This window comes from Macrotis lagotis, chromosome X, assembly GCF_037893015.1.
Source record: "Macrotis lagotis isolate mMagLag1 chromosome X, bilby.v1.9.chrom.fasta, whole genome shotgun sequence".
Classification (NCBI taxonomy): Eukaryota; Metazoa; Chordata; class Mammalia; order Peramelemorphia; family Peramelidae; genus Macrotis; species Macrotis lagotis.
In genome coordinates, this window is record NC_133666.1 from 158,454,659 (window position 1) to 158,478,554 (window position 23,896).

A 23,896-nucleotide genomic window follows, 5' to 3' on the forward strand; every position below is an offset into this window, starting at 1 on the left:
TAATAGCACCTGCCTCCGTTTGAGATGATATTTGTAACTACATTTTGTAAAGCCTTTAAGTTCTATAGAAATGCTTATAGTTGTTTTATAAGCATATTTCCTCTCAATCCATATCTTATTTTTTATAAATTGTTTTTTAAATTTATTTTTATTAAAGATATTATTTGAGTTTTACAATTTTACCCCCAATCTTACTTCCCCCCCCCCAATGGAAAGCAATCTGTCAGTCTTTACTTTGTTTCCATGTTGTACCTTGATCCAAATTGGGTGTGATGAGAGAGAAAACTCATATTCTTAAAGAAGAGACAAGAAGTCTAAGAGGTAACAAGATCAGACAATAAGATATCTGTTTTTTTCTAAACTTTATTCAAACTCCACAGCTCCTTATCTGGATACAGATGGCACTCTCCTTTGCAGACAGCCCAAAATTGTTCCTAGTTGTTGCACTGATGGAATGAGCGAGTCCTTCAAGGTTGATCATTACTCCCATGTTGCTGTTAAGTCAACTCATATCTTCTAAAATTTCTTTTTCCTTTTTTTGGCAAGGCAATCAGGGTTAAGTGTCTTGCCCAGGATCACATAGCTAGCAAGTGCCAAATATCTGAAACTGCATTTGAATTCAGGCTCACTACAGTGCCAGTGCTCCATCCACTATGCCACTTAACTGTCTCTAATCTATAGTTTTTTGAGGAGAACAGCTATGTGTATTAGTTGCCTGGCATCCAACCCTGCTGTATACAGGGACTCAAATAATTTTTGTATTGTTTTGAATCTAACATGGAACATTCTTGCAGAATATAAAGTTTGGTGGCTCTTTTTTTTTTAATTTTTGTCTGCCCAAGGTCATGTAGCTAGGTAATTATTAAGTGTCTGAGGCCAGATTTAAACTCAGGTCCTCCTGACTCCAGGGCTGGTACTCTATCCACTGTGCCACCTAGTTGCTCCTTGGTGGCTCTTTTTTCCTTAAGCATAATCCATACAAATATATTTTTAATAGTATTTGAAAAAGAAACTTTTTGAGGTAAAAGTTTTAATCACAGTCATTTTCTTCAGAATTTTCTCTATTCCACTCATCTTTTATTATACCTGCAGGTTTGTTAGAGGACCATAAATGCCTGAAAATTTTTTTCTTCTAATTCTAAAAATAATTTTTCAATCTTCTTGAATTTTCCTTGAAAATTACTTTTTTGCCTTTTCTTACGGAAATGTTAAAATGATTAGGACATTACATATGTGGCAGTACAAGTCCATTCTGTATTTTGATATGAGATGGATAACCTTTGAATAGTAACAGTCTGTCAGAGTTAAGAAATGATACAAGGGAAAGCATTAAAGAAATATATTAGCAGGTTTCCTCTGATGTAAAAAAATTGTCCTTTAGTGCTTTAAAGAACTGAACTATTATAAAAAAGAAATTGTTGTATGTACATTTCAAACAAAAAAAATACCTTCTACATCAACAGTTCATACTCTCCCAGATTTCATTAAAATTATTAGCAACAATTTAAATAATTTGATGCTATGAAAAGCAATTATATGCTAAACTATTATGTATAATTATTGAAAATACAATTAGTTGAGACATTTGTCTTTTTAGATAATGTAAATGATTAGAATTGAGAAATGAATAATAATGTTATTAATTGAGGAATTTTTTAATGACTAGACTTTCCTTAGGATTTAAATACTTTTGTCAAGCATTATTTGAAATATTGCCCAAGATACTTTGTGATTTTTAAAATTTAATACCCCATGTAAACTATTATTTCTGTATGGTTAATTTGACAGTAAATATACCTTTATAGGAGCAACTTGTTCCAGTTTTTACAAAGAAAACAAGTATAACTCAGTTGTCTTTGGAATTTTATTTTATATTGCTTCTTTTTACATTGCTAGAATTCCTCTCAGTATTTCTCTCACCCTCCTCCCACAAAATCATTTTCTATAACAGATTTTTTCAAATTAAAAAAATCATGAAGAGAAGGAAATAACCTGATCTATATATTGAAAAATTTGAGAAAACTTGGAATGTTTAATATCCATGTACTTTTCACCTCTCTAAAGGAGTAGGAATGAGTGTCTTCTCATATGCCTTCTTTGAGCCATCCTTTGAACAAAGTAATGTATAAACTTACTTGATAAATGGGCTTGAGCTGAGTGAGCTGACATATTCTGCTTTCATACACAGTAATGTCTGTTGATTAAATTGAGCATTGAAGAAGCACAACGTACAAAATTAGGGCAGGCCAATGCACCTAATCCCCACAATTTGATTTTATGACTTTATGAGAAAGATGCTAAAATGCCCAAATAGGATAGAATACCAAGTCCTAATATCCCCTTTTATTTTTCATTTATTTTTGTTAATCAATGTATTTCTTAAAGGATGTTTCAAACTTTTTTGAGCTTACCCAGTGGTATTCACTTGTGTATGAGACATCATGTTGTCAGAAACAAAAAAAAAATATGAAATCAGCATTTTCAAAATTAAGGGAGTTCAAATAAGGATGGAAATATATATATACATACATATATATGTATGTATGTGTATATATATATATATATATATATATATAAAGTTCTTATGTATTCATTTTGAAAAAAGTACAATTCAGTGCAAAACAATTGCTTAATAAAACTAATCTTTTTTAACATTTAGGACAAGATATTTGGTACATATATGTTTGGGAAGTGTGTGTGTTAAGTATGCATATACAAATTTTAAATAGTCTGTTGATTTGAAGTTTATAATAAGATGGAATCAGTGGAGCAATTCTGACAAAATGATCTTGGAATATTTGAGGAGGCAGAGCTTTTAAATTGGGGAGGGGAGTAATGTGAGGATCAGCAAAGGATTACATGAATGAGGTATCAGCTGAGCTTTGCCTAAAGGAAGACAAGAATTCTGATAAGAGGACAGAGGTGAAGAAGCAGTAAATTCTAGACATGTTGTGTTATTTTCATCCTGACTTTTCATTACCCATTGGGGATTTCTTGGTTTCTTGGCACAAAGACACCAGATGCTATGCCTCATTTTGTTCTTCCATCTTATCTCGGTACATTTGGGGCCATTATAGTAGGAAGATTATTTCCAATTCTACTTGGTGTCCTTTCAGTTGATTAGACTATATATGATGAGGGTTTTTTTTTTTACTAATAAAGAAAATTCATGTGGTGAGAAAAGCCTTATTCTGAGCAATGCCTTTGTTTTTCTCTCTACAAGATGAGGCGTCTTCCCTTATTATTTGTAAAGAGAAAATGTAGGTGATGTGTCATTGATTTGCATGACTATAATATAAGAACAATCTACTTAATAGGTACTCAATGAAGTTACTAGGCATGAAACATGGTGCTACATTATTTGTGGTAATTTAAATAAATTTAAAATTGAATGCTAGACTTTGCAAATTTGAACTGCACACTCCTCATGAGCCACTTTCTTAGCATCAGGCATTTATTGTAGATTTTTCTTTGACTCGAGAAATAGTTTTACAGATGTTAAATAATATCCTTAATTTTTGTTTATTTTAGAGTCAACTGTAAATGTGATTGAAGTCTTAAGTAAAATAGACTCTCAGGGAGGCATTGCTATTAATAATACAAGTCATGCTGCATCAACGACCACTTCAGGATTTGTAAGTAGAGAGAGTAATGTCAAAGTAACTGTCTTTGGTGTCTAATTTTTTTTTGGTAGATATTATCAACTTTTAATTATCTGTAATTGTTGAAAGAAGTCAGGTGCATGAATGGTGTAAACAAGAGTTATTCACCTTTGACTTTGATATGTTAGAATATGGATACAGGTGATATTCATTAAATTCACAACATTGACACTAAACTGAATAAATGGGCCCTAATAATTAAAAGACTGTGTTGTATAACTTACTCTTCTTTATTTTTTTTCCCTTCATTTTCTCCTTGTCTCTCACTCTAAGATACAAATGAATGTTGTACCTTTAGCTGTTGCTTGGAAAACTTTCATTATTATATAGTCTGAAGATTTACAGCATGGCTACTAACTTCTTACTCTGTCAGTATTTCCAAAAATATACTACTATCAACTGGTGTATATTTTATGCTTTTCTCTTGTCATTTTTACACTTTGCTATTATCATTATGACCTATTATTTAAAAATCAGACATACAGTGGTTTTTAGTATACTTGGATGTTTTATAATCAGGATCAAATATGATAAAAAAATTAAAAATTATTATTTAAACCATATAAGATGAGAAGTTTTCAAATTTTATTTCATATTAAATTAAATAAAATAATTAAAATGCAAAAAATCAACTTAAAGATTGCCTGCTAATAGAAAGTGAATAAGAAATAACATTTATGTGGCATTCCTATGCTAAAAATTTAGCTTAGAAATTGATTATTCTCGTTAATCACATTACATAGACATTTTCAGATGGATAACTAAATTTAATCCTACTTTAATAAATATTGTTATTATATTTATTCTAAATAAAGCTAGTTCCATAACTGGTCTTAGCATTGTATTTATGTGTTGCTACAATAGAGGTTAGAAAGAGCAATAATTAGTAAAGCTAGGGGGAAAAAGAAGTGAAAACCAGATGAGTCCTGATCTTGATCTTTTTAGACCAGAAACAAGGAAGCAAAAAAAAAGTGCTGCTCATATAAACAGTATTTTCTTACTTTCTTTCCTTTCTCTCTCTCTCTCTCTCTCTCTCTCTCTCTCTCTCTCTCTCTCACACACACACACACACACACACACACACACACACAAACACGAATGCAACCCTTAGTAAAATAATACTTTAAACAAATCATATATAATAAAGCTATTATAATTAACCTTTTCAAATGAATTAAGATGGGTTGCCATCTTGGGTTTTCTCTAAAGCAAAATTTGAGTACTTAGAAGGTAAAATGACAATTTTATTAATAATTTTATAAGGTAAACTAATAAACCAAATTTTATTCACAGACTACAGCAATTGGTTATAAGCTGCCTCAACAGACCTTTTCTTATACTGAAATGGAAGCTATTATGTATGCTCTTGGAGTGGGTGCATCAATTAAGAATCCAGAAAACTTAAAATTTGTTTATGAGGGAAGCTCAGATTTCTCCTGCTTACCTACCTTTGGTGTTGTCCTTGCTCAGAAATGTATGATGGGAGGAGGACTTTCAGAAGTTCCAGGACTTAATATAAACTTTGCAAAGGTAAACATTTATTTGCTTTTTTCTTTTATCAGTGAGAATAATACCTTTTTTATTTCTATGTACATTTTGTTTTTGCAAAGTTCTTAGTAGTATTTCAGAGTATTTAGAATGGGGTTGGTTGCTAGACCTGTGATTTGATTGCTTTAGGATGCTCCTGGTGAGGACATTGTTTTGTCAGTTCAAATCAGTAACTTCACAGTTTTAGAGTGGCCATGAGCACTAAGAGAATGAGTCATAGAGGCTGGAAGTGTCAGAGGTGGGAACTGAATTCAAGTGACCCGGTTCCAACCATTCTACTAGGCTGCCTCTCACACTACTTTTAATAACCTCCTCCAGAGTAAAATATATGTGATAATTTAGAAAATGAATACTCTTTTTAATAAGAAAAAATATATGACTTTATCTTGAATAGCTTTTAAAAAGAAGTTCAGACAGGTTGAACAATTAAGAAATAGATCAACCAGTTCTCAAGCCTAGGTTTGATTTCCAGTCCAGAAATCTTCTGGAACCTTTGGATGACCATGGAACATACCATGGAACCTTTTTAAAAGTTGTTTCTCTTAAAATGAATCAACTTTTTTTTTACATGTATCTCTGTTATCATTATTATTTAGGACGTAACCTAACTTGGGAAGAGTCTGAATTGTAAAAATAAAGTATTTTGAATTATTGTTCATAAGGTTGAAGTCTGACCCCCTTTTTTTAATTAAGGCTTGAGCAGGTTAAATGAAAGTCATACATAGGGTAAATGGCAGAACCACATGAACTTAGGTCTCTTCAGTATAGTCTTATTTTCACTGAGTCAAATTATTTTGCTTCATATGTTTAAATGATTTTAACAGAGTTCAGTTTTCTAACTCAAAAGAAACAATAATCACAACTCTCATGTGGCAACAATTCATGTGGCTAGTAGTTTTAGACCAATATAATTAAGCTTTGGTTACCACGTCTTGTGAAGCAGGAGATTCAAGAATTATTAGCCATATTTTAGAGAAGGGGAGATTAAGGTTTAGAGAGGTTGAGGGACCTGTCTAAAATTACACATTTACTGAAGGTCAAATAATAATGTTTATTTTGCTTGCCTCACATGATTATGAGGATCTAATGAGATGATATATGTGAAAGTATTATGAAACATATACAATGATACTTTGAGGTTGGGACTTGAGTTCCAGATCTTTCTCCCAGACCAGTAATACTATTTGTACTGTATAGCACTAGAAATTGTCTTGTAGATCTGCTTTTTGGACAGTGGGATTGAGGAGAAAGAGAGATGAAAAAGAATACCTACCAATTGGAATGATATTACAGATTAATTAATCTGTAGTTAAAGCTAGCAACCAACTTCCAAAGAAACAACTTTCCTCCCTTCTAATTTTTTTTTTCTCCCTCTCTCCTTCCCTTTGCTATTGCAAACACAAGGGTATAGTAGGAGTCAAAGCCATATCCAAAAGAGGTTTGTTATCTTGGTAAGATGAGCAACTGATACACACACACACACACACACACACACACACACACAAACACACACACACACACAAATTCTATTACTTCTCTATGCAGTGTAGCATGGAGTCTCCTAGATGGAAGCTTCATAGTTGCTATAGGTCTGTTTTATTTTAAAGGGGAGAATAGAGGATATGGAATGAAGCCATATCAAGGCAAATAAATGACTTCTTTTCTTTGAAATTAATTTTCCTCATCATATACTAATATTTGGTTTTGCTGACTTTTTTTTAAAGCTAAGAAAATTTTATCACACAAAAATAAATGGTGCTTCTTTAATTTCTTAGTTACCTGAGTCAATCTTTATAAATTTGAGCATGTACTCAGTTATGAAAGACAGTGAATGAGATTGAAAATTGAAGTTCACTTCAACAGGCTTCATAATCTATTATATAATAGGCTTCAAGGACAGAAAAATAGGAATGAGAAGCTTACTTTGAGAGGTAGGAGAGCTCTGCATAAATACAGAAATAAGGAAAGTTGCAGAGGGAGAAAGCACTTTCAACTATGATGGCTCAGGGAACACATGGAGGAGGTGGTGGCAGTATTGAGGTTTGAGAGAAGACAAGGATTTGGAGAGCTGAGAATGAGAGAATAAATTCCAGTATGGAGATGTCTTGTGTATATGATTAGAGGTGGGAAATTCTGAGTTTGAGAACAGTTAGATATCTCTTTGGTTGGATCATAGTTTGTGAAGGGGGTTTGAAAAACAGATAAGGATCAGATTACTAGGGTCCTTAAATGTCAGGTTAAGAATTTGCATTTTCAGGGTGGCTAGGTGGCGCAGTGGATAGAGCACTGGCCTTGGAGTCAGGAGTACCTGGGTTCAAATCCAACCTCAGACACTTAATAATTACCTAGTCGTGTGGCCTTGGGCAAGCCACTTAATCCCATTGCCTTGAAAAATCTGAAAAACAAAAAACAAAAAAAGAAGAATAATTTGCATTTTCTACCAGAGATATTTAGAAAGCATTGAAGATTTTTGGTCAGGAGAAGATTTATTTTCGTAACTTGGTAAAGAAACTGAAAGAGAAATCAGTTTAGAGGGTTTTAAAAAAGTGAGACATGATGGGGTATGATTATGTTTTTGAGAGACAGTTGGATATAGTATGTTGAACTTGGAGTCAGGAAGACCCTCGGCTTGAATCCTGCCTCAGACACTTAACTGGCTATATAGTTCTAGACCATTTTCTTCCTGGGCTTCAGTTTTCTTCTCTGTAAAATGAGTTTAGTCTTGATGATCTCGAAAGTGTCATCTAGTTCTTAATCAAAAGTGCTGTAGTCCTGCGTCTATGGAATGCCAGTCTAATGGTCCATAAAGCAAAGTTATGTCACCTTTTTTTAATGTAACTTTAGGAATCGTTCTGTCTTTTGAAAAAAAAAGTATTATATGTTATTTATATTAGATTGAAAAAGCAATTTTGTTTTCCAGTTAAGGAATTTAAAATAACTTTATAAGTTTTAGATGGACTCTAGATTCAGATTTATAGCTTCAGAAGATATAGTAAGATTTAAAAATATTTGTTAAAGATTAGAGTTCAGCCTGAAGTGTGTAGTTAAGTAGCACATTGGCATGTTTCATAAAATCTTTATTTGATAGCCAATTGAATCTTGCTACAGCTTAAACTGTAAGTAAATTTCTTTTGTATTGTAATATCAGGTTGTTTCTTTTAATACAATTAATATTTGAGGACTATTTTATACAATAAAATATAGGTACTTCACAGAGGATATAAAACATTTGCCCTCAGGTAAATTGCTGTCTAATGTAGGTATTGAAATTGAGGGATACTTTAAAAATGTTCCAGAACAACCATATGAACATTTGTATAGACATGGTATGGTCAGCCTGCAGGACCTCGACTTAAGGAACTTTAGAAAATGCTCTGAAGCTACTAACTTTTGCTGTTACCAAGCATGATGTTTTAGCTTTGTGAGTCTTAGCTGACTGCAGGAATCATTTACCTATAAGTAGACTACTTTTGTCTTGTCGTGACCCCAGCTAAACCCTTTTATTTCAAATATGTATGTGTGTGTGTGTGTGTGTGTTTAAATATACATACACACATATATGTATGCATATTTAAACACACACATATATACATACATGCACCACCATACATACACACACACACACACAGACATATATACACACAAAATCTGTTGCTCTATATAAACAGCTTGTTGTTTCCAATTATTTGCAGTCAGTCTGTTCTTCTGGAGGCAGTTTCTAAATGTAAGCTGTAGTGTGAGATAAATTACAGCAGATTTTTGAATTACTCCTGTTTAAAACCAGAGAATTAGAAAAGCAAATTGACAAGCTCTTAAATCAGAGATTCTCAGTATGTGATCTCTGAACTTTAAAAAAAAAAATGCTCATTATATACACACACACACACACACACACACACACACACACACACATATATATTGATTTCCTTTATAATCCCATGTATTTTATTTTATTCATATAAAAACAAGGTGAGAAGGGCTTGATAAGATTCATCAAACTATCAAGAGGGGACTGAATGACTACAAAAAAGGTTAAGAACTTGACCTAAACTATTCAATCTGTCTTTAATCACTTTTATTCAAGCAATCAATAAGCATTTATTAAACACTTTCTATGTGTGAAGCACTGTGCTAAGTAAGTGGTATGGTGACGAAAAGAGGCAATAGTCCCTGATCTCAAGGAGCTTACACTTTAATGGAAAAGACAATATGTAGAGAAATATATATGAAGCAAGCTATATACAGGACATATAGGAAATAATTAACAAGGAAGGGCACAATTGAGAGTTTGAGGAAGACATCCTGGGAGAATTAAGTTGGAACTTAAAGGAAGTGAGGGAGGTCTGATTCTTTATAACCCAGTGGGCCCTGTCAATGGGGTTTTCTTGGCAAAGATATTGAAGTATTGGAGTGCTTTGCCATTTCCTTCTCCAGTGAATTAAGGCGAACAGAGGTTATACTGAAGGAATTTGAGGTTCAGAGAGGTGATGTTACTTGCCTCAGTCACATTGCCCAGGGTCATACAACTCATAAATATTGAGACTGGCTTTGAATTCGGGTCTTCCTGACTACATGCCCTGTACTGTATATCCATTGAGTCACTCACATGCCTAGAAAGGTCAGTAGTCAGAGAGAAGGAAGGAGAGCATTCCAGGTTTGAGGGATAGTCAGAAAGATAGAATGCCCTATTCATGGAACATCCTGGAAGCCAGTGGGACTGGATTGAAGAGTATGTTTTAGGATGTAAAGTGTAAGAAGGCTAGAAAGGTAGGAAGAGGTTAGGTTATGAATAGCTTTGAATTTCAAAAAAAAAAAAGCATTTTATATTTGTTCCTAAACATTCTCTCTAATTCAGAGGGTGACACAATCTTCATTTAAGGAAAATCATTTTAGTGGCTTCCTGGAGAATGGATTGGAAAACACTTGGGGTAGGCAGACAGCTCCCCAGCAGGTTATTTTAGTAGTTCAGATGTACTAGAGTTGTGGCAATGTCAGAGGAAAGAAGGGAACTTATTTCAGAAATGTTGTGAAAAGGAAGTCTAGAGGACTTAGCAACAGCTTGGATTTGGGGGTTAGTTCTTTCAGACTGGTCAAAGTTGAACTCAGAAACTACTTTAACAGAAGTAATGAATCTGAATTAATAAAAAAAAAAACCTTCCTTCTCTTAGAATATAATTATTATAATAATCACCTCAGGAAAGAGTCCTTGGGCTAATCCAGGCTTTCACTTTAGAAAATGGTCAGGTCTTTGATAAGAATGATTTTTAAAGATTTTGGTGTAGGATGTTGTGGTGGAATTGATAAAGATCAATAAGTGTTCTCATTCAGATTAGGTCAGGGCCTTCAGACTAAAGTGTCCTAATTTTATTTTGTTCTATGTAACCCAAAGAGGGAGTTGGGGGCTAGGGGAAGATATTCAATCATTCTGTATATCCTTCACAACACTATCTATGAGTTCATTTGGACCTCCTGACTGTGACAGTGAAAATGTTACTGTTTTATAGATGAGGAAGCTGAGGTTCAGGGAGATGATGTTACTTGGCCTCAGTCACATTATTAGTGGATTGAAAGCCCAAATTATCTGGCTTCCAATCTAGGGCATTTTTCCCTAAGCTATGTGACCTCTCAATAAGGAAGTAAAAACTCATCTGTGAATTTAAAATTATGGGAAAGATGGAAACCCTAGTGACTAGATATGGTTAGATATAGTGTATTCCCTAGGATTAGAATTACCTGAACTAGTGATGAGCAAAAAAAATTGTTTAAAATTTTTTTTAAAATCTTATTTTTATTGATATTATTTGTTAAGATTATCTTCATTTCTGACCTTATCTCCACCCATTTTCAATGAGTCTTACCATATGAAAAAGATTTAAAAAGAAAAAGGAAAAAAGATCAGCAGAATCCATCAACATTCCAACTGTGATAATGTGTATATTCCTATCTATAGTCCTCTGAAAAGAGGAGGGAAGTGCATTTTATTAAAAGCTCTTCAAGTGCCAGGGTTGGTCTATTGACTAACATTGTAATTATATAGCATCCTGTTTAATTTTTGTTGTTCTTTTTGCATTATTGTGGTCATTATGTATATTGTTTTCTAGATTCTGTTTTCTCTGTGTTCATATACATCTTTTCATGCTTCTTTAAATTCTTCATATTCATTATTTTTTACAGGGCAGCAATATTCCATTATATTCATGTAACCACATTTGCTGAATCATTATATCTACTTTATTTTCAGCTCAGCTCCGCTCCCCCCCCCCCCACTACTATTGTAATGGAAGTTTTAGTGTATATGGGAACCATTCATTATGTCTTTGACCTCCTTGGGGTATATGTCTTGGGATCTTTGAGTCAAATCAAATGGACATTTAAATCACCTTTTTTTTAGCCTACTTCCTAATTTAAATCGATCTATGCTTCCACTGGAAGTAAATTCATCTGCCTGCCTTTCCATAACCAATTCAACACTTGGAATTCCTGTCATTTTAATTCTTTACCAAGTTTGTTTGGAAATTTTGGAGTTGTTTTGCATTTCCCTTATTATATGTGGAGTAATTCTCAAATACAATTCTGCTAAAGATTTGTTAGTAAAGTTCTTTTTCTCAATACAGGTGCTTCATGGTGAGCAGTACTTGGAGTTGTATAAACCACTTCCTAGAACAGGTTAGTTCTTGATACTTTATGTTTCATAATCAAAATTTTAATACTCATTGATTATTTGTATTCTATGCTTTATTCTGTTTGTATAATTTTGTATGTATAATTTGGTATAAATTAATATGTGAAGTTAAACTAAATGATTGTATAACCTTGGGAATAATTCCTTTGTTTGCAAATAGTAGTTCTTTTCTCAGTAATTAAATCACTTAGTGATATCTTTAGATGTTATCTAAATTTCTTTTCCCTTTATCTCCTTCCTACTTTTACCTCCTTAGAGATAAAGGCCAGAAATATGAAGTGACTGTCTTGATCACACAGATAATAAAGGGCAGAGGCAAGGTTCATTTCCTGGGCCTTTGACATTAAATAGTCTTTGGTCTTTGTTCAAATTCCACAATTCTTTCTCTGGATACAGATGATATTTTCCATTGCAGATAGCCCAGAATTGTCCTGATAGTTGCACTGAAGGAATGAGCAAGTCCATCAAAGTTGATCATCACCCCCATGTTGCTGTTAGGGTGTACAATGTTTTTCTGGTTCTTCTCTCTCAGCATCAGTTCATGCAAATCCTTCCAGGCTTCCCTGAATTTTCACCCCTCCTGGTTTCTAATAGAACAGTAGTGTTCCATGACATACATATATCACAGTTTGTTAAGCTACTTCCCAATTGAAGGACATTTACTTAATTTCCAATTCTTTGCTACCACAAACAGGGCTGCTATGAATATTTTTGTAGAAGTGATGTCTTTACCATTTTTCATCATCTCTTCAGGGTATAGACCCAGTAGTTGTATTGCTGGATCAAAGGGTATGCACATTTTTGTTGCCCTTTGGGCATAGTTCCAAATTGCTCTCCAGAAAGGTTGAATGAGTTCACAGTTCCACCAGCAGTGCATTAGTGTCCTAGATTTCCCACATCCCTTCCAGCATTGATCATTGTCCTTTCTGATCATATTGGCCAATCTGAGAGGTGTGAGGTGGTACCTCAGAGATGCTTTAATTTGCATTTCTCCAATAAGTAGTGATTTAGAGCAATTTTTCATGTGACTATGGATTGCTTTGATTTCCTCACCAGTAAATTGCCTTTGCATATCTTTTGACCATTTGTCAATTGGGGAATATACCATTTAAATTTAAGGCTAAATATTCAACCTCCATTTCACATTTTGATATTATTTATCACTTCATATTGTATGATATGGAGGTTGACAAGTGTTAAAATCCTGCCTAATCTCACGCCATTTTTTGCTATTATTTTTCTCATTGATTCTTCAGCTTTCACCTTATCCCATCTCTGCTGTATTCTTAGTATTTTATTAAGCATATGTAGCTATGATTAAAAGTTATGAGGAATGGGTTTGTGTATATGTCCAAATCAGACCTCTGTCTCTTTCTTTCCTCCTCCTTAGTTCCTCAACACAGGATATTACAGTCACTAATTCACATTTCACTTGCTTCCTATCCTCATGACAAAGACATATTTCTTCTCCTTTTTGGACCATACCTGTGATTTTGTGGTTATTAAGTTGCCTCTGGTCAGAAACCTCTTTTGCCAATGCAGAATGGCATCTTTTCTGCAACTTAACAATTTTGGAGAATTGCCTGATTCTTAGATATTAAGTGAATTGTCCAGAGTCACACAAATATGCCGGAATTGGAAATTGAATCTGGGTGTTCTTCCAAGCTCAGTCTTATATCCAGTAATCTCTACCACTTCTCTTAGACCTCCACAAATGTTATTCAGTTATCCTTCTTAAATGCATATCATTATGCAATCATCTGTATACATTAAATTACCATTGTCTCTGAGTAAAGTTAGTTTCACAAAGAAACTATTGAGTTTGTGTCTAGGTTCCATTGTCCATTATCTTTGGACATGATTCTTCCTCATTATTAACTTTTTTTTTTGTCATTCTACAGACTAAGCAAGGGTTAGGGAGGACACTGAAGAATAGATCTTACAGTTTCATTTAAGCCACCAGGTGTGTCATCAGGCTTTAAATCCAAGCTAATTCTTGCCTAAATCTAGATCATTTCAGCCCTTAGCCATCATAACCACCTTGGCTACCATTTTGTATATTATGGAGCATCAGCATACATAAAGAAACCACATTCTTATTTCATCTCCATTTCTTTCCCTATCCCTCTTCTCACTTGTCATTCCTTCAGTTGGCTGTGAGGTGTGCTGGAAACTGTATTCCAATCCCACTACCAATGCTCTATGACAATAGGTCGTATTGAGAAGTTCATTTAATTTTCCTCAAGTTTCTTCATCTGTATAATGATGTGTTAGACTAGATTGCTCTGTAGTCCTTTTATAGTTCTAGATCAATGATTGCCTCTTTTCCCAATTCCTTCCTTCATCAAACATTTATTATGTTTAAAGCAGTGTTACTAGACTTTGGTGGGAAATACAGAAATGTAGAAAGACATGTCATCAAACATGGGTAGATTTGTATGAATTTATGCAAAGCAAGCAGAAGAATATACAGAGATTTTAATAATATAAAGGTACACAACACTAAAAAACAGCCAAATGCACATTAATTGCAATGTTGACTGGTATTGTTCCCTAGAAACAAGAAATACTTGTCCTTTTTTTTACATTTAGAAGTAGGAGATTTTGTAAACATATTGTTGCATTTATTGTCAGAAACAATCTTTTTTTTTCCTGTCTTACCTGTTTTTCTTACTTAACCCGTTTTTCTTACTTAACCCGTTTTTCTTTTTACTAAGAAGTAAAGTTAATGAAAGCCCACCCCACCCCCCAAAAAAAGATATGACTCCAGCCTCATCAAATGAAGAGCAGTATTAATGATCACCTTTGGTATATCTGTGCTCCAATTGTACTGAGTGATGATAAATATAAATGAATGATTGAGAGTTTTTGTCATGTATTCAGCATTTTTTAAAATTTATTGATTTTTTAAAAAACTTCTGCTTGAGGGCGGGGAAAAGTGAGAGGATGGGGGGGAAGGGGAAAGAAATAAACATTTTTTTGTTTATTATGCATCCAGCACTGTGCTAAGTACTTTACAAATATTCAATAATGAATCTTATAATGATAGGGTGCCCTAGTTTTTTGAATGCTATGCTACATTTTTGATTCCTTCTGATGATTCTGGTTTGTAATATAGTTTGAGGTCTGATGCTGGTACGTCTCTTTCCTACTTTTTTTTTTCCTCCCCATTTCTTGAGAATTTTGGCTTTTTTTTCTCCTCATGAATTTTGCTTTTCTGATTCTCTAAGTAACCCTTTGTAGTTTTTTTAATCAGTATGATCCTAAAACTCTAAATTTATTTTCCTCTTAAATGATACCCAAGATTACATTTCAGCTGCCATAGAAATGGATCCTGGAAAGATGGTAGAGAAATGTCTCCTAAAGGCAACTCTCCTTCTACCATATCAAATAATATCTATAAAGAACCACAAAATTCAGGAAACGAACGATAAGACAATTCTCAGTGAAGAATCTACCACAATGAGTCAGTCAGTAAGCATTCCCTAAGTACTCTCTATGTGTATGCCAAACTTGGAATTAGATCCTAAGCATATCCTGTGGGAGCCCTCAGACTCTCATCATGATGTATGTTAACACTCTCTCCTATTGTGACTTAGATCCCCTTCCCACTAATTCCCCCTTATTCTGGAAGTAGAAATAAAACTACATTGCTGTTCTAGGAAAGGATATCCCTCTCAAATGTTCTGACTATATTCAGCATCAAATCAAAATACTCTAGTCATCACTGCTTTATATGTGTTGACTTCTTTTGTTAAAATTTAAGCTCCTCAAGGAGCTGTCTTACCTTATGTATTTTATAACCAAAGTATAGCATAGTGACTAATACATAGATAGTGTTTAATAAATTTTTTTCATTTACTCAGGGAGGGAGTGAACTAGCAGCTGGGGAGATCAGGGAAAAGCTTTCTTCAAGATAATTATTATAGAAGAAAATGACTGAATACTAATTCATCAGTCATTGCTTCTAAGTTCTCCCTTTTACATATCCTATGTCCTTTAATGCCTAAAGGTGCTGCAATTTTAACTTTGTGAGGTCATCTATTTTTTAGAATCTCTGGGCAGAACCTTGCTTCCTTGACAGCCCAAGACCAATGAATCATACTGTCCCTAGAATTGAAGAAAGAGGAGGAGAGACAGCTGTGAAGGAATGTGGACACCTGAGGACTAAAGAGAAGATGGGGAGAAAACCCAAATTGCACTCTTATAATAATGTAATATTGGCAGTGAGGAAATAAGTAGCTACTAGGAAAGAATGGTGGGGAAGAGATTCATGTGCATTCTTTTCAGAGTGCTCCCCCCCCCCAAAAAAAAGATCCTGAGAGACTTTCACCCATATTCTTCACAATCAATGTCAGGTGTAAATTTTGGAACTAAAGGAAAACAATTGTAGGAAAAAAGAGTCTATGTGTAGCAGTATTCCATCTGATTACTCTTAGCCTTTGAGAGTCACGATCTCAACCAGCCATGTCGGTTTGAAAGAATGAAGGACAGAAAGGGAAAGGATGGATTAGAAACACATTTTTGGCAAGAATATTATAGAAAAATAAGCAAAGTTGAGGGGCACTGAATAAGTAAATTAACTTTGATAGAATCATCATTTTTATTGAATTGACTCAGTCCCCCCATAAGCAATGAATATTTCTACAGTTATTTAGATCTGACTTTGTGTGAAGAAGTGTATTGTTTTGATCAGAGAAGCCAAATATTTCACAGTAAATCATAAGTAACGTTATTTCTGTTCTCTTCCAGTTCTTCTCACTTCACTTTGCATGAGATCATATATGTCTTGCCATGTTTTTTCTGACCCCCCCATCATTTCTTATAGCATTATTGTACTCTATTGTAATCATGAACTATAGCATCTTTGATTGTTCCCTAGTTGATGAACATCTTCACAATTTCCAATTATTTGCTAGCATAAAGAGCTGTTATAAATATTTTTGTATATATAGGTACTTTCCCTTTTTCTTTTAGCTTCTTGAGATAAAAGTCAAAGGGTATGCACAATTTCATTGCCCTTTGGTTATGAAATAGACAAACATGGAGAAAATGAAAAGTCATGGAAATTCCACTATAAACAACTTGCATGAGGAACACCAAAGAAGTCAGTATCACTGGATCAAAGAATATTTGCAGAGTAGTAATGAATAAAAAGTCTTAGAAGATAGACAGAAGTTTTTATATTTGATCTAAAATAGAATGCCCCTGGAGTTCAGTGAATTATGAGCATTACATTACATAATGTGTATTTTAGTAAAATCAATTTGATAGCCAAATGGAAGATGAACTGGAGGGGAGAGAAACTTGAGGCAAGGAGATCAGCCAGAAAGCTATCATAGTTGTCCAGGCATGAGGCGGTAGAGGCCTGGACTAGAGTAATGGCAGTGAAAAGACATAGAAGGGTCTACTTTGGTAAAGTAGAATCAAAAGAACTTGCCAACTGATTGGAATATGGAAGGTGAAAAAGAGTGAGGAGTCAAGAGAGTAAAGGAAGAAACAATCTCAAATGACCCTTGGATTTAGACAGAAGATCCTTAATAAAAACACTAGTTTCTTTTTTTTTTACAAGAACACATGGTTCTATTAATTTTATAATGTTAGCAGTAAAATTAATGCTAACATTTTAATGTGTCTAAAAGTGAATATTGTTAATATATTATATTAATTAATTTTATATAATTAACAGTGGAAGTCATTAGTTTAATAATGCTATACAATAATTTGAGACTTTTCATTATAGGACAATTAACCAATGAATGCACTATTGTTGATATCTTGGATAAAGGATCAGGATTAGTGATACTTCTGGATGGTAAGTCATTTTGCAGTCTTAACACATATATTATAGTGGATAAATATGCTTTTTTTCCCCCTCTTCTGATACTGAAAGTATTATCACTTTTGCTACTCTAAGAGATGTGCTTTTGTGACTGGTAAATAATTGTATCTGTTTTACATTCTGTGAAAAAGTAGGCTGCAGGTTGTAGAAATGAATATGAATTTCTCCTGGAAAAAAATGGGCTATAAAAAGAAGGATTTTATTACATGATTCTAAAACTCTAGGATTGCTGTTTTGCCAGGTTAGAGGGTAGGTAAATGGTGCTAGACTAGAATCTTGACTTGGAGACAGGTAGTCTTATCTTTGTTGAGTTCAAATGTGGCCTCAGACACTAGCTGTATGACCGTGGGCCAGTCACTTAAACTTATTTATAGTTCCACAACTTCAAAATGAGCTGGAGAAGGAAATGGCAAACCACTTCACTGTCTTTGTGAAGAAAACCCCCAAATGGGGGTATGATTGAATGTGATTGAAATAACTGAACAGCAACAGGTTAGATAAGATACAGAGAATACTTAACAGTGTCCATGTATTAAAGTATTAAATTAAAAACATCAAATAGCTAATGTAGGTAGAGACAAAAACAGTTTAACAAGATTATTCTAAAAAGATTTTTGATGCCAGGATGGTGGAGTGAGAAAGGAACCCTCTGAAGCCCTCCCAAATTCCACTATAAACAATTAGAAAACTGTCTTAGAATTGATCTAAGAGCAAGAAAGCAGCTTAGCATCATGGCAGAAAAAGGTCTGTCTCAGTTAGGTGGGAGGGAAGGAAGGTCCAAGAGCAGCAGCCAGGCTCACAGCAGGGGGCCTGCAGCAAGGTACCAAGCCTAGGGGAATCTACCAGTGAGGCCCCTCCCTTCTTCAGATCAATGGTTCCATAGACAAGTGAACAGTCTTGAGTATTGCAGCAAGGCCTCACCCCAGTGATCACAACACAAGACACCAGTGGACTTTGATCTCATTGCCAACCAGTAGTGAAGCCCTGTCTAGAGATTGGCCAACAGCAAGACTCCACCCTTGAGTTCTACCAGTGGAGAGACCTTCTTTCTCTAGCAACTCATCAGTAGGGCCTACCCTTGGGCAACAAGATTGATCTTCTAGGACCAGCCACCAGAAAGACTCTCTTAGTAGCAAGCATCACAAAGCCCTTGGGGCAGATCAGCTTCTAAACCCTACTCCCAGGGAAGGCCAACCAGAAGACTTGACACCCCAGTACCCTGGAAGAATAACCTACCCTCCAGTGAAAACTAGCCACTAAACCTTGAGCCCAGTGAAAGACCCTGAGTTCCAGCACAAAAAGCTTGCAACAGTGCAGGAACAAAGCCTAGCTCTCACATAAAACTGGCATTTCACAAAAAAAGGCAGAAAAACTGGAAAAAAAAAGAACTTGACTTTGGAAAGTTACTATGGTGTCAGGGAGAATCAAGGCATAAACTTAGAAGAGTACAATAGTGTCAAAAAGGCCACATGTGAGGTCTCAAAGAAAAATGTGATTTGGTCTCAGGCCCAAAAAGAATTTCTGGAAGAACTTAAAAAGCAAATTAGAGAAGTATTAGAAAAATTTGGGGAAAGATGAGCATAAAAATGCTTGAAAATATTGAAAAAAGTCAATATCATAAGAAGAATCAAAACATAGGAAATAACTTCCCCCCAAAATAGAATTTGCCAAGTAGAAAAAGGAGTATGATAGTTCACTCAAGAATATAATTCCTTAAAAATTGGAATTGAGCAAGTGAAAACTAATGATTCTATGAGATATCAATATATACAGTAAAATTAAAATCAAAAAAGCAAGAAAATAGAAAATTTCTCATTGGAAATACATCTAACCTAGAAAAATAGATCCAGGAAAGATAATGTAGGAATTATTTAACTACCTGAAAGTCATAATTAAAAAAAAAAAGCCTAAGCAACATTCTGTCAAAAAATTATTAAATAAAACTGCTCTTTTATATTTGAACCAGAGGGCAGAATAGAAATTGAAATAATTCACTGATCACCTCCTGAAAGAGATCCCAAAATGAAAGTTCCCTGTAACACCATAGCCAAATTCCAGAACTCACAGATCAAGGAGAACAATGGACTGCAAACAGCCCAAAAGAAACAATTCACATATCAAGGAGCCACAGTCAGAATTACAAAGGATTTGACAATTTCTGCATTAAAGAACTGGAGAAATTGGTATATGATGTACTAGAAGGCAAAAGAATTTGGATTATAACCAAAAATCACGCAGAAAAATTCAATATAATCTTTCAGAGGAAAAAAAGATATTTAATAAAATAGAGAACTTTCAAGCATTTCTAATTAAAAAACTTGAGCTGGATAATAAATTTGACCTCCAAATATAAGAGTCAAGGAAAAGAAAAAAGTAAAAAAGAAACAAAGAGAAAATATAAGAAATTCAATAAGGTTCAATAAGTTGTTTATATTTCTTTGTGCTAAGATAATATTTGTAACTATTAAGAACTTTATTAGTATAAGAACAATTAGAAGGGGTTTATATAGACAGAGAATATTGATATAAGTTATTTTGATGGAATGATAACTCCCAAAACAAAATACAGGAATGAAAAAGAAAATTGAACTGGATAAAAGGAGAAGGAGATTAAATGGAGTAAATTGTTCCCACATAAAAAGAGGCATGAAAAAGATATTATAATGAAGGGGAAGATGAATGGCAATGGGCAAAGTTTAAACCTTACTCTCATCAAAATTGACCGGGAGAGCATAACTCAGTCAGTTTTGATGAGAGTGAGGTTTAAACTCAATTGGATACAAAAATTTATTGTAATCTCTAATGAACTAAAAAGGATGGGGATAATAGAAGAGAGGTGGGGATTGATAAAAGCAAGAATAGACTGGGGAGGGTGGTGATCAGGAATAAAATACTTGTGAGGATGAAAAGTGTGGGGGCGTGAGGAAGGGGATAAGTAAGCAAAAATAAGCATGGAGGGAAATACAGAGTTATCAAAACTATCTTTTTTGCTATATATAAATATTTTATTTGTTTTCCAATTATATACAATAGTAGTTAATTCTTATCATTTTTTTGTAAGGTTTTAAATTTTATACATTCCCCCCCCCCCCCGCAGAAGCAGTCTGATAATCTTTACATTATTTCCATGCTTTACATTGATCAAAATTGAATGTATAATTATAAATCTTAATGAGATGAACTAATTCATAAAACAGAAGTATATCACATAATTTATTAAAAACCAGAATCTAATAGTATAATATGTTGTTTACAAGAAGCACATTTGAAGCAGAGAGATATACCATAGGGTAAAGATTTAGGGACTAGAGCAGAATCTGGGTTTCAACTGAGGCAAAGAAAATGGGTAGTGATTATGATCTCAGACTAAACAAAAATAAAAATAGTATCTAATTTAAAAAGCTAAAGAAGGAAACTATTTTGCTGCAGGTGCCATAGACAAGAAATATCAATTATAAACATACATACAGCAAATAGTATAGCATCTAAATTTTTGAAGATGTTAATGAGAAATTAGATAATAAAACTATACTAGAGGAGGACCTCAACTTTCCTCCTTAGAACTAGATAATTCTAAATAAAAAATAAGAAAGAAGTTAAGGAGGTGAATAAAATACTGAAAAAAGTGAGATATGGTAGATCTCTGGAGAAAAGTGAATGGGAATAGAAAAGAATATACATTTTCTCAGTAGTACATGACAGCTACACAATCACACAAAAATTGACTATGTATTATGATATAATCTCACAACCAAATATAGAAAAGCAGAAATAGTTAATGCATTCTTTTCAGGTAATAATGCAATAAAAACTGCATTCAATAATGAACAATGAAAGAAAGATTAAAATTTAATTGGAAATTAAATAATCTAAAAAATAAGTGAGTCAAAGAATAACTTAATTGATAATTTCATTAAAGAAAATGACAATCATTATACTATACCATTATAATCATTATAATATACCACATTTATGGGATCCAGCTAAAGCTGTACTTGGGGTGGGGATTATATCTCTCAATTTCTTGCATTGCTAAAATTGAGGAAGGGCAGAGCAGGGCACTGGGCATGCAACTTAAAAAAAACAAACAAACTAGAGAAAGAACAAATTAAAAATTTTAAACACTGAATTGGAAATCTTGAAAATCAAAGGAGAGATTAATAAAATTGAAATTAAAAAAACCCACTGAAGTAGTAAAACTAGAAGCTTGATCTAGAAAAAAATCCTTAAAATAGATAAACTATTGGTTAATTTGATTTAAAAAAAAAGACTTGCTAGTTTTAAAAATGAAGGGGGGAGAATTCACTGCTAATGAAAAAATCAAGACATTTCAAGTATTAGGAGCTATTTTGCCCAATTGTATTCCATGAAATAAGGCAATTTAAAGGAAATGGAAGAATGTCTACAAAAATATAAATTACCCAGATTAACAGAATAATAAATAAATATTTAAATAAGCTAATCTTAGAAAAAGAAATTGCACAAGGTATTAATGAATATCTTAAGAAAAAAATCCCCAGGACCAGGATTTACAAGTGAATTCTGCCAACATTTAAATAACAATTAATCCTAATACTGTAAACCATTTGAAAAAAATAGGTGAATGAGTCCTACTAAATTCCTATAATACTGTAAAAAAAATAGATCATTTTCACTAATGAGTATTGATGCAAAAATTTTAAATAAAATACTAGCAAAGAGATTGCAGCAATATATCATAAGGTTCATACATTTAAGACCAGATAGCCTTTATACCAGGAAAGCAGGACTGGTTCAATATTACTAAAACTATTAGCATAATTGACTATATCAATGAAAAAACTAGCAAAAATCATATGATTATCTTAATAGGTGCAGAAAAAATCTTGAACAAATAAAGTAGCCATTTCTATTAGAAACTCTAGAGAAAATAGGAATAAATGGAGCTTTACTTAAAATGTTAAGTAATATTTAATCTAAAACAATCAGCAAGCATTATGTGTACTGGGGATAAGTTACAAGCCCTCCCCATACAAATCAGGGTGAAAGGTGCTCATTATCACCCCTGTTATTTAATGTTGTACTAAAAATGTTGACTATAGAAATAAGAGAAGTAAAAGAAATTAGAATAGGCAGTGAAGAAATAAATTTATCACTCGTTGTGCATGATACTACTTGAAATTACTAGCAGCTTTAGCAAAATGGTAGGCTAAACTTCATAAATCATCTGCATATATCTATATCTATATCTAGATATATTACCAACAAAGGCCAGCAGCAATAGATAAATTCCACTTACATCTGTAGACAATATGAAATACTTGGGAATCTACCTGCCATGACAAACTCAGAAGTATATGAACATAATTGTAAAACACTTCACAAAGTCAAATCTGAGCAATTGGAAAAATATTAATTGCCCATGGGTAGACCAAGCCAATATAATAAATTGACAATTCTGCTTAAATTAATATATTTGTTCAGTGCCATAGTAATCACACTATCAAAAAATTATAGAGCTAGAAAAAAATAACAATTCATCTGGAGGAACAAAACAAAGGGTATTGAGGGAATTGATGGGAAAATAAAACTGAAGGAGCAGCTAGATGGTACAGTAGATAGAGCACTGACCCTGGAGTCAGAAGGACCTGGGTTCAAATGTGACCTCCCATATGTGACCGTGGGGAAGTCACTTAAATCCTTTGCCTTGAAAAAAATGCAAAAATAAATTGACCAATCCTACCAAATCTCAGACTGTATTTTCAAAGGGCAATCATACAAACTGTTTGTTCTTGGCTAAGAAATAGTGGTGGATCAGTAGAAGGATAGGATAGGATAGGATAGGATAGATGATCATAGTAATCTAGTATATATTAAATCCAAAGATCCAAGATTTTTGGAATAACTCATTATTTCACACAAACTTCTGGGAAAACTGGAAAGCAGTGTGCCATAGGTATAAACCAATATCTCACACAGTATACCAAGATAAGGTCAAAATGGGCACTTGATTTATTCCTAAAAGATGATATCATAAGCAAAGAAGGAGAGCATGGAGTAGTTCATCTGTTAAGGATGAGGGATTAGGGAAGAATTTAGAACCAAAGAATATATAGAGAGCCTTACAATTGTAAAATAGATACTTTTAATTATATAAAATTTAAGTCTTTGCAAAGTAAAATC

At 33.5% G+C, this 23,896-nt stretch overlaps 1 protein-coding gene across 2 annotated transcripts in view; it reads left to right on the plus strand.

Annotated features, from left to right (window-relative positions):
- Nucleotides 1-23,896, plus strand: part of HSD17B4 (hydroxysteroid 17-beta dehydrogenase 4) — a 127,945-nt gene that overhangs the window by 63,222 nt on the left and 40,827 nt on the right. For both annotated transcript variants that reach the window (XM_074200888.1, XM_074200889.1), the window contains exons 12-15: nt 3,532-3,635; nt 4,956-5,192; nt 11,825-11,876; nt 17,636-17,707. In XM_074200888.1, coding sequence (XP_074056989.1) covers nt 3,532-3,635; nt 4,956-5,192; nt 11,825-11,876; nt 17,636-17,707 — 465 coding nt within the window. The remainder of the gene's footprint in view (nt 1-3,531; nt 3,636-4,955; nt 5,193-11,824; nt 11,877-17,635; nt 17,708-23,896) is intronic.